At 43.8% G+C, this 11,529-nt stretch overlaps 1 protein-coding gene across 2 annotated transcripts in view; it reads left to right on the forward strand.

Annotated features, from left to right (window-relative positions):
• Nucleotides 1-11,529, forward strand: part of DNAJC16 (DnaJ heat shock protein family (Hsp40) member C16) — a 19,839-nt gene extending 8,310 nt beyond the window's left edge. Inside the window, exons 5-15 of one of the 2 annotated variants that reach the window (XR_003092169.1) lie at nucleotides 524-628; nucleotides 1,870-2,028; nucleotides 2,806-2,936; nucleotides 3,670-3,853; nucleotides 4,808-4,990; nucleotides 5,213-5,289; nucleotides 5,840-5,920; nucleotides 6,012-6,107; nucleotides 7,300-7,470; nucleotides 7,701-8,603; nucleotides 11,475-11,529. Coding sequence is in view for 1 of the 2 variants with exons in the window: in XM_006037691.3 (XP_006037753.1) it covers nucleotides 524-628; nucleotides 1,870-2,028; nucleotides 2,806-2,936; nucleotides 3,670-3,853; nucleotides 4,808-4,990; nucleotides 5,213-5,289; nucleotides 5,840-5,920; nucleotides 6,012-6,107; nucleotides 7,300-7,470; nucleotides 7,701-8,097 (1,584 nt within the window). In the remaining variant the exon portion in view is untranslated. Of the gene's footprint in view, nucleotides 1-523; nucleotides 629-1,869; nucleotides 2,029-2,805; nucleotides 2,937-3,669; nucleotides 3,854-4,807; nucleotides 4,991-5,212; nucleotides 5,290-5,839; nucleotides 5,921-6,011; nucleotides 6,108-7,299; nucleotides 7,471-7,700 lie in introns of both variants that reach the window. The other variant, XM_006037691.3, reaches the window with a different exon arrangement.

Raw genomic sequence — 11,529 nt, forward strand, 5'->3', positions numbered from 1 at the left:
CAGTCCCACTTCAAACCTACCTTGGTTTAGGGAGGCTCCAACAGGCAGTAGTCTGATGCTGTAGCCAGGGTTCTTCCAGCAAGAGAGCACTAGAGATGTCATCCCCTTCCCAGTCAATCTCCGTCTGAGCTGTTTTATCCTCGAGGCCTGATACCTACTGCAGGTGCAACAGGTTGGGGCTGATTGCATCCATGGGCTTTTGTTTACCCCTTCCTGGCCAGTGCAGGGTTTGTGCACCCCTGCATAATTATTTATTAGGGAAATATGTCACCACCAAAAATACATGGCATCAAGTCTGGAAAGAACAGCAGAGGCAGGCAGCATAGTTGCATATTCTTTTTACATAAATCACCTTAGTCACACTAGCAAAGGTACCTTAGCCTAACTATCCCCTTAAACAATCCCACGTTCCCTTTTTTTAACATTTTGCTTGCACTTTAGGACCCAACTCTATTTTAACCACATTGCATTTTATTTTTCTGAATGTTTGGGGGCTGAAACTAACCTTCTGTGTACGTTTAAGATTACAGATAAAAATTATGTCCGATTCCTGTCTAACTGGAAGAAAGAAAATAAACCCCACGTCCTTCTATTTGACCATTTGCCGGTCGTGCCATTGTTGTACAAGGTAATGCATGTGTAATCTGGTGTTTTGACAGCTTTGTAAACTCACCTGTTTTAGCTGGGAATGAGATTTCAATGTAGATGCAGGCTGGCTGGTTCTTCTTAGCTGCCTCAGTTTCACATACGCTATTTAGAATTTCCGTGGTTAGGCAACCTGAAAAACTAACAAATACATAGAATTAAAAGCAGGGCCATTCTACCTCTGCATATTTTTATCTTGCCATAGACTGATTGCTAGTGGAAGTCAGGGTGTGGATGGCGGTTTGCAGTTGACAGTTAAGGAAGAAATGAACTATTCCTTGTTTGTAGTGGAAGAGGAATGGCAACAATTCAGGATATTTCCTTACTGGGTTTTATTCAAGTCCTAAGACAGAGAGCGTTCTGTTTCTCTGTGGTTGTCTGTGGGGCAGTTTTTAGTAGTCAGCATAGCATTTTGAGGCAGGTAGTCATTCTTTTCCCTAGCAGTATGGACACAAGCTTTGCACACAGATTAAGCACTGGCTGCATTATATAAGCAGCTACATGCACATGCCCCTTGTGGATGCGCACTGTTGTCCAAGACCTAGAAATATAGATAACTCAAACCCTGTGACTAGCTAGTGTCAGAGTGAAGAGGGGGAGGGTCCTTCCATGCTATAGCCCCAGTAGCTGGGTGGCAGAGCATTCGCCTGGGAAGCCAAAGCTCAGATCCTATATCACCCTCCTTCAGCCAGACGGGATTTGAACCTGCATCTCTGACTTCTCAGCTCGGCACTCTAACCACCCTAGACACTTTCCAAACCTTTTTCTGGCACTCCTTTTGAAACTGGTTCCTTGGGTGGCCACGTGAGAGAAAAGTGGGGGGCCAGGAAAAGGAGAGTAGGCTAAGGACAACCTGTGTGTAAGTGCCAAAAATGTCAAGTAGATGACTAAAAAAAATTGCCACATAAGACTGCCTCAGGAAATGGGATGCTACCCTGAGTTTCTAAGCAACTGTCAGGCATGATACAGGGCATTACACCAAAATAAAAGTTTAGATCCACCGAGCCTTCCTCTGTATCAAGTAAGAAGAGGCTAACTGTCTAAGCACCTCAGGAAAGAATGGGTTTGACCATATGTATGTGCCATTTGGCAGTTATAAGGGTGAGTTGGATAGACTAACAAAGCCATGGAAATTAATGGGAAATAGTCACCATAGGTTGGATTGTGGAAAAGCAAACTGTGATCTGAAATGTAAATGTGCACTACACCTTTCTTCCCCTCCAGCTGACTGCTTTTGCATACAGAGATTATTTGTCCTTTGGGTACGTGTACGTTGGACTCAGGGGGACTGAAGAGTTGTCCAGTCAGTATAACATCAATGTTTACTCCCCAACCATGATGGTCTTCAAGGAGCACATTGATAAGCCTGCTGATGTTGTACAGGTATTGCTTTGTTTTGAACTCTTTCTCTCGGGGTTTATAATAAAAGACACACTTGTTGTTTTTCTGAGCTGCTGCTTATGTCAGGTTGGGCGGTAGAGCACTTCAAACTAATTTTGGGCTGGATGGCGTAAGTTTGTCAGAAGACCGTCCTGAGCTAAAGCCATAGGGATGGAGTCTCTTGGAGGTAGAGGTGTCTGAGTCAACCTGGAGGAAAAATGAATATCAGCTATCGTTCTTGTAATGAATTTTGAATTTACAGTAGAGCAGACTGCTCTTCTCTAATCCAGTAGAAACTTAATGCTCTTGAAAGAATCCTTGGCTCCAAGGAATCTTTGGAATACCCTGGAGAGAGACTTCAAAGGAGGACTTGTCCCAGTGGATGAGAAACATGTTTTGTAAAGGAAATTCATTGACTGTAAAAGGAACTATGAGAACACCTGAACCTTATTTCTTGTGCATGTACTCAATACTCGCCAGTAAATCTTGAATAGCTAGACACCTTCAGTCCTTGTTGTGCTTTCTAACAGCCAGGTTTCATATACAGGATATTTTTTTCTTTTTCTTTTTCTAGGCACCAATAGCTCTTTAATGCCCTGTTTCCCCTGGGCGGTTGTAATGAGTGGTGAGGCTTCCACTCTTCCGAATGTGGCTTTTGCCCATGCGCAAAATGTCTTGTTGAGATTCTTCATGACAGTGCTTTAACTTGAACAGTTACTTTCTTGGGGGCTTTTGCTTTAGGTGAACAGCACTCATCTTTTTTTGCTTCATCCTTTCTAGGCACGAGATATGAAAAAGCAGCTCATGGATGACTTCCTTTCGCAAAACAAGTTCCTTATGGCAGCCAGACTCACCAACCAGAAACTGTTCCAGGAGCTGTGTCCTGTGAAGAAGTCTCACCGTCAGCGGAAGTAAGGCCTGCTGTGATGGGAATTCCTCCTGTCACTTTGTCTAGTTCACAATGGCTGGTCACAGGGCAACCTTTCATTTACGTTTGTGTCTAGTCTGTAAATATGTTCAGAGGAAGAACAGAAATGGCTTGACTGGATCAAACCAGGGGTACATCTTCTTCACTATCCAGTTGCCAGCAGTGGCCAGTCCCAAAGGTTTCAGAGAGTGGTCCAAGAAGTCTTGCAGTTGCAATTATGGAATATCATGCCCGCAGAGAAAGTTTAAGCCATAGAGCAGCGAGCTTTATTTCCTTTCCAAAGTTATGGGGTTTTCATGCTTGGTATTAGAATTTTGGATGTTCTGTGTATCTCTATAAATGTCTAGTCCACTTCTGCATCCTGCTAAAATTTTAACCACAGCATTCTCCTGTAACAGTCGAGTCCCACAGGCTAACACCACATCATGTGAAAAAAACTGCCTTCTGTTCTACTTTGGAGTTTATCATCTTGTACATCCAACTGAATGTCTCCTTGCTCTTATGGGGCAGAGGGCTTTGAGTAACTCTATAGGACAGGAGAATAGACAAAGAAAAATGTGGAAGGTTTGAGAGCAGAAAGTCTATCAAACAGAGCGTGAGGAGATGCACATACTTCATCAGGTCTTCAGCTCCTTGGTATCCATGCTAGGTGTGGTTAGGTTTATTTGTTCCTATCCAGGGCTGCTCTGACTCTTCCATTTTATCATGTTGTCCAGGTACTGCGTGGTTTTACTCACTGGGGAAGGAGATAAGTTTGCCAAGACGTACGAAGCCTTTGTGACATTTGCTCTGGCAAACACCAGAGATACCTTGAGGTTTGTACATGTCTACAGTGACCGCCAGCAAGATTTTGTCGACACCTTCCTGATGGATGATGAGAGATATCAGGGGAAATCAGCTGTGAGTGTCATTTTTTTCCTTTTCCTACATCTGTTATTCAGCCTCTCCAAGCTTTATTCTTTTACACCTCAGTTGCAAAAAGCCTTTTGGGGTTGTGGGAAAAAAAATCACTACAGCTTCTTTCTTGCTGTGTGAGATCATGTAGGTAGGATTATGCCCCTCTCTGTCTTCTTGAACTGGATGTTGGCATGCAGGTGGCCTCCACTGAAGTCCTTACCTAGACCACCATCTCGTTTTGTCTTGCCCATTACAATCTCTTACATAGTGACCTGCTCATGTCCCAACTGCCTGGCTAACAACACATGTAAAACACCAGAAACCACCTTCTCACATGTACAAAATACAGCCGTATGGCCCTCTCCCAGTCCTCCGTGAGTGCATTCACTCTCTCTTATCTCATAGCCCACTTCAAAATAGTCCTGCCTGAACTTTTTAAAGCAAGTTCAAGAAAAGCTTGAATTTGTTGGAGCCAGTCTCATGGAAGAACCCCGTCTTTCTCCTCATTTGTATGCTACATCTACTTTTATAGCACTGCTCTCTTTTTTTTATACTCCTTCTCTATTCCAGCCTTCTCCTCTTTGTTGGTAGCATAGGGAATAACCTGTGTGTGTCTCACCACCTAACTTATTGTCTATTTTATTTCCCATCTATACTGAGAAGTATACCTTATCTCCTTTCTTTTCTGTACTACTTAAATTTCTCTTTTCTTTTGATTAATGCTGTACTTATTAATTCAGATGTGTGTTATTAGGGGGCACAATTTGCATGAAAAACCCTGTCCAGAAAAACTGTTGTAATGTTGTGCTTCCAAAGAACAGGAGTTGTGTTTGTAGAACACATACTGTTCATAAGAGTTGCAGACGAGCCATGGAGCATGCAGATAGTACGTCTGTCCTTGTTCCCCATTCGGGTGCATCTTGTTCCTCAAGTTTGTGACATCTTTGGTTTGTCCAGGTGGTCATCTTGGAAAGGCGCAATAATGCAGGCCGAGCTGTCTATAAAATCTTGGAAGATGCCTGGAGAGGCAGTGAAGAGGATAACTTCATCCTTCTGGATCTTCTGGATCAGTTAAGAACAAATGCGGGCCTTCTCTCTTCAGATACCATCCTACCAGACCTGAATGATGAACTTGCTCCTGTAAGTACTCTCAGTATTTTCAGTGTTTCTAGCTACAATCTGTGTTGGTTCTAGTTTCCATCTGAGATTGCATCAGCATAACACAAGTGAAGAGGCAAGATTCTCACTGTTTTCTCTACAGCTGGAGGAAATGGTCTTGGGATCACTAGAACTTGGACTCATTTGGGCAACATGTACAAAGAAAGACAATCATAATGCTGATTTTTTTTTCTGTCTCAACAGATATTCATTCTCCGATGGATCTATTCCACATTAGATTACATCTCAGACTGCTGGGACAGCGTGTTTCATAACAACTGGTATGGAATCTGACTTAAAGCTAACCAGTGCAAATAGAGATCAATATTGCTGTCATGTCCTGCATATGCATAATAGTCCCCTGACTCTCATGAAAATAAATTAGAAGCCTACCAAGCTATTCAGGCCTCTTGCAGGGACAGGAGGAAACAGATTCTTTTGGGGTGAGAGGAGCAGGAAAGCTCTGATACACTTCAGTTCTGCGTCATCTGCTGGTTTGCTTGTCTGCCCATAAACCTTGTTTGGTCTGTGACTGCATTAGATTTCATTGCTGAAAACACTAGTTCTGTTGGAAAGAAGCCTGGCTTGGCTGTCTTGCAAGGCTGTTGTTCCATTAGCATTCAGTATTTTAAAATATTTTCTTCTATTTGTCTCCATGCCTATCATTTGGAGAAGAGATGAATAAGCTGATCTCTTAGAAAGCTCCTCCACCAGGAGACAAGTGTGTAGAAAAATTGCCTGCTATTACTGGGGACAGGAGAAAGAAAAATCTGAGGGAGAGACTCCAGAAGCTCTTGCCAAACTGACTGTTGTTTGTTAACCTTTTTGCAGGCGAGAAATGATGCCCCTCCTGTCCCTGATCTTCTCAGCCCTCTTCATTCTTTTTGGCACTGTTATTGTTCAGGCTTTCAGGTACGTCCCTCTCAGACCATCCTTTGGAGACTTAGGCTTCAGATTGCAGCATCTCTGTTCAAACTCACCTTTTAAAAATGTTCCTTTGCAGTGACTCAAGTGATGCGAGAGACTCGCCTCCCCATGAGAAAGAGGAAGCCACTGCCAAGAGTGAAAAAAATGACACTAGCTTCAGCAAAGAGAACAGGTTTCTCCTGCTAATTTCTTTCTGCCCAAGCTGGGTCTTCTGTAGACCTTGGCTGTCCCACTAAACCGGTTTGCTAGGGTAGCCTCACCAATGCTGTGGCTGAGAGCGAGGGAGAGGTGTGGCTGTTGGATAGTAGAGAAGTAGCAGAGCTGGTGGGAGAAAGTGCTGTCCCCTGACAGCAGAAGAGCAGGGCTGATAATAAATGATATATAAAGACTCTGCTCATAAAATAGACACAACTGACAGCATGTTGGTGGGAAATGATGAATTAAGCATCTGTGAGCAAATGCTGCTTTGAGGAAAGCTCAAAACTGAAATCTGTCAGACAAGGGAACATCGCAGAGCTTTAACTAACAGCAGCCCTAGTACTGACTATAAGACCAACCTCTTTCTGTCCAGCCCCTCTCAGTACCTTGCATAAAATTTTCCTTCCCATCCATACTGTCACCTCCAGCCCTACCCATTTACCCCAGGACAAAAGACTTTGTGGAATAACAAAGGACAAAAGACAAGAATTTGCTGAGAAGCCTCTCGTTGTTGAAGTTAAACAGGTTAGCCAACTTGAGCTATAGGGCCTACAGCGGGTCATGTTTCAGGGGTGCCATACGGTGCTAGACTCCAGTATGTCATGATACGGTTTTTGCGTTACCCTGCTTGGTGGATTTGCCTTTACTGCTCCAGGCCTGCCTTTTAACCCAAACTCTGAACATTTTTACAACTCCTTTAGCTCTCCCCTCAGGAGCAGTCCAGGCCAACCTGGGAAGCTGCTCAGTGTCAGAGATCAAGCTCAAGCTTCCCCCAGCCTGTTCACCTTGCAGTGTATTCCCTGCTCAGCTGAGCGCTGCAGAGCACAGCACAGCACAGCAATGCAGCCCTTGTACGTCCCTTGGTGTACCGTGCTCATACTTAGAGCCAAGTACAGCAAGACGGACAAGTAGCAGAGGCGATTTCTAGGAGGGCTCTGATTGAATTTCCTCTTCCTGTTCTTTTAAGAATCATTCTGCTCATTCACTTGTCTCTCCTTCTGTGCTTCCCTCATGTTGCTGCATCAAGATAATATAGATGGGGTAGGGAGGGTGGCTTCTGTGGCCAAAATAGTGGTGTGGGCACATCCTAGGCCAGGCTTTCCTTATATACAGAGTCTACAACTTCTTTGTTCCCTTTTAACTCAGGAGTCCTTGTCTCTTTGCAGCCGGATTCCCAAAAAGGGCTTTGTCGAAGTGACCGAGCTAACGGATGTCAATTATAACAGTAACTTGGTGCGCCTGAGGCCAGGTCATATGAACGTGGTCCTGATCCTGTCTAACCCCACCAAAACCAGCCTGCTTCAGAAGTTTGCCCTAGAAGTCTACACATTCACAGGGTAGGTGCAGGATTCTTCTCCAAGGCTATATTATGCTCTTCATAGAGGCCTTTGGTTTCCAAGGTTATCAGACAGGTAGGTGCCAGTGATTAGTACTAAAATTAATTTGGATGGGGGAAGGAAGGGGAAGGTTACTTTAATGCTCTGTTTCCGGTGTTGTAGTCTTCTGTGTTGTCTGGTCTGACTTGGGACGTACTTGAATTCAGCTCCCTTTTTTACTTCTCCTGCAGGAGCAACTCTCTCCACTTCTCCTTCCTGAGCCTCGATAAACACAGAGAGTGGCTTGAGTATCTGCTGGAGTTTGCACAAGATGCCGCCCCCATTCCAAACCAGTACGATAAGCATTTCTTGGAGCGTGACTACACTGGTTACGTCCTGGCTTTAAACGGCCACAAGAAATACTTCTGCCTCTTCAAGCCTCACAGATCAGGGGACGACGGAGGAAACCTAGGGTCCTGCGAGGATTACGACTCCTCGCTACACACAGGAGAAGCCCGAGGGAAATCTTGCAGTCCAGGAGCCAAGTCAGTTAAAAGCAAACTATACAAGTTGTCCTTGTGGATGGAACGTCTCTTAGAAGGCTCCTTACAAAGGTTCTATATCCCGTCGTGGCCTGCACTAGACTGAAGGGATTTTAAAGAGGGTTGAACACTACTAACTTTTTAAGAAGATGACAATGGACAATTCTTTCCAAGAATAAACAGTCACGACAAATGGACTGTAGGTTTTAGATGAATTCTCCTAGGCCCAGTGATTAGAAGTATCTGCCCTCATCTTTGACCTAGGAGTGAAGGTTGAACTGCACTGAAGTCCTCTGTACCAAAATGTTCTTGCATTTGGATCCTGTACTATCCAGGACAGAAAAAGTCATTTTCCTTCGTTATCATGCCACATCTGTTTGCTGAGTCACCTCTACTCCAGCTCTTTTTCTCTGTCGTAGAAAGCCTGCCATGGTGACTCAGTTTGTACTGAACATAACTCATTTCGCAGGTCAGGTGACTCGCCCTTCCCTTTCCCAAAGCATCACCCTCGGTGCATGGTGTAACACTGGGAAGACCCTACAGAATCTCCCAGGCTCCACAACTCTGAGAGGCCTCCGAATCAAGCATTCTTATTTATTGCCTTTCCCCGTGGTAAGTGGTTTAGGAGCGTGTTTGGGGGTATCTCCCTTGTAGCAAACTGATAGCTGGTATTTACCCATGGTGGAGGGCTAGTAGGCAATCTGCATGTTTCATGCTCCGTGTATAATAGTTGCACATGCAGCTTCACCGGGTAAACCATAACCAGGGAGGGAAGGAGTAACACAGCCGTACATATTGTAAAGATGTTGAGCCATTTAAATGTACATTGTTTTTCAGATGCCTTTCTGCTTCTGTCAATCTTTAGACTATGTATCTTAGAGCCATACCTTTGACCATGTCCTCAGATTGTAGACATAAGCTGCTATGAGCCAGTAGATGTGTAAAAGAAATTTTAAATACCTGCTAGTGAGTCAGCTCAGACACCTTTCAGACACCAACAGTACATCCTTAGTACAATACCTACACGTCTTTGAATCGAGGAGCTTCAATTCTGGAGCGATTGTATTTTTGAAATGTTGCCCAAGGAAGAGCTGTATCATCAAATTGTTTCTTACGCGTGAAACTAGTTTTGTTGCAGACTAAGGTTTACAAGATGCTTGGTTTCAGCGTCTCGCTTGCTTTGTCTTCATCAGCTGTTTCTTTGTTAACATGCAGGTTGCCTTTTTTTCCCCCCTTTTCAAACACCTGGTTTAGTGAGGAGCTGAAAAGGTTTTAGGCTGTGGAGTTGTTTTCGTATTTCATCATACCAAATGCAGTCTCCGCCAGTCACTTGGGCTGCCCACGGGGCTGGCTTTTTCTTAGGGTGGGAATATTAAGTCATACAAAAACGGTCTTTTTGCTGCTACCTAAATGCAAACAGCCATTGGAAAGGTTTCTTTTTAAAAGCAGGGGACTGTAGTCCTGTGTTATGAGTACTGCTTTCCTCTCTTAAGCCAGTTAGACGCTGTCACTTTATTTGATGCTTGCTATGAATTTAATAAACGGTTCCAAAGTGATCCCTATAGAAAGCCGAGGCTGCCATGTGAGCAGGCCAGTCTGCTGTACAACTGCCAGATTTGGAGTGAGGTATCCTCAACTCCAAATTCATAGAAAATTTACTCAAAGGGTCCATCTCTCCTCAGTGTGAGTAGTGCTTTGGCCCTTCCTCTGAAGTGTTCCTATAAGCAGGTGGTGTAACTTAAAAGGCTCACTCTATTTTTCCAGCAGCCTTAACAGAGTAGCCCATTCTGGTGGATAAATACTCCACTAAGCGAGGCCCCTTCTGATCCAAACAGCATCTAGGAATGACTTTAGTGGCTACCCATTGCACAAAGCTTTATAATGGCTCTTGGACTCATTGACTTGCTTCCTTCTTTCCGATTTAAGGAACGGATTTAGCCAACAAACGGCCACTCTAATAATAAGCCTAATGTGCTTTTAAATAACACAGGGTGCTGTCAGATTAACATGTTAGAGACCATTCTTCCTTTTTCCTTTAACAGCCAAGATCAGAGGTATCGTACCCACACTACACAACACTTTGTGAACTAAGCACTCTGGGAAGGAAAGACAGATCCTCTCTTTCTCTCTCATGGGGTAGATCTACAGAGTGGAAGTGCTGAGAAACCCACATGATCAATTTTTAAAAGAGAGGCCTAAATATTGGCTCCACTTTTCACTCAATGAGTTGTTTTGAAGTTAGTGCCTAGGCAAGGAAAGTAGCTTGGTGATCCTGTGCAAGTCTCTCTATAGGGTCTTGGAAGCTATGAGACTGCTGTTCCTCTTGAGTTACAAACACTGCAGAGGGATCTAGACTGAAAAGGAAAATTTGTAACGCTCATAAAAGCAGTTAACTAACCACCTTCCCTAGTGGGTTAGGGAATATGAAGCTATTGGCTATTGTCCCTTCTGCTAATCAGAAGGTAGCAGCAGATTTTAGAGCTGTAAACTAAGAGCCTACTTAAGATATCTGCAAGCAATGGCCCACAATAAACAGTAGGCATCATTTAAAGCATATTTTAAGGGCTCATAGGGTTCATAAGTCTTTATCCAGCCCTCTTTTACAGGGTTGAATTCTGCTCTGGGTGTAGACCTATTGATGCAAGGTCTGTAAGGGGATGCACGTTCAGTAACCAGCTGAACGGTGCTGCAGATTGCAGTTATAACAGTAAAACTGATGGAGGACAGAGTTATACTACATCAGACTAGACTCCTCTGTAAAAGTACAGCCCCGTGATTTTTAGTACATTGTGCTTTTATGGAGAGGTTGCTTTTTGGGCTGAAGTCAACCCAAACCTATTCTGGATTCCTCTATTTAGCACTGCCTTGATATCAGTTAGGTGATGTCTGCTCCTGAACCTTTGTCTGCCGCTTAGAAACTAAATCTTTCTGCTTTACCTCCCCCCCACCTCTTCCAGAAATCACCAGGCCAGTTTTCTTACCCGCTGACCTCACTGCTTGCCCTTCAGTTGCATCACAGTAAATAAAATGCACTTGCCATTCTCTGTCTATGTGCATGGTGCTTTTCAGTCCAAAGACTAAGGAAACACGGGGCTAATGCACTGCTCTCAGAAACCAAAATTTGTTTGTTTTCCTTTCCATTTTAAGCAACACTTGTAGAAGCTGAAACAAAATATCCGTATAGCAAAGGGCCTAGAGTCTAAATACCATACCCAATCTTTCCCCTTGACTGAGTGTGGTACGCAGCAGCCTCCTAGTGATGGCTGACCCAGATATCCCACATTCAGAGAAAGTTTGCCAGGAATCATTACTAGTAGACAGTCTGGGAGAGCGGACTGAAAGGAAAGTAAATATTTTGCACTTTTGATACTCCTAGAGGCGGGGTGGGAAATAAGTTATTTGGCAAATTTGTCTTTTTTTTTTTTAATTTCTGTTTGTTTTTGTATTTGTGAAGAGGCACTGATAATGTCATTTTGTTTTAAGACTATTACAGATTCGCAACTGAAATAAACTATTTTAATGTGTGGTGAGGTGGCCT

Source organism: Alligator sinensis, unplaced genomic scaffold (assembly GCF_000455745.1).
Source record: "Alligator sinensis unplaced genomic scaffold, ASM45574v1 scaffold1907_1, whole genome shotgun sequence".
Classification (NCBI taxonomy): domain Eukaryota; kingdom Metazoa; phylum Chordata; order Crocodylia; family Alligatoridae; genus Alligator; species Alligator sinensis.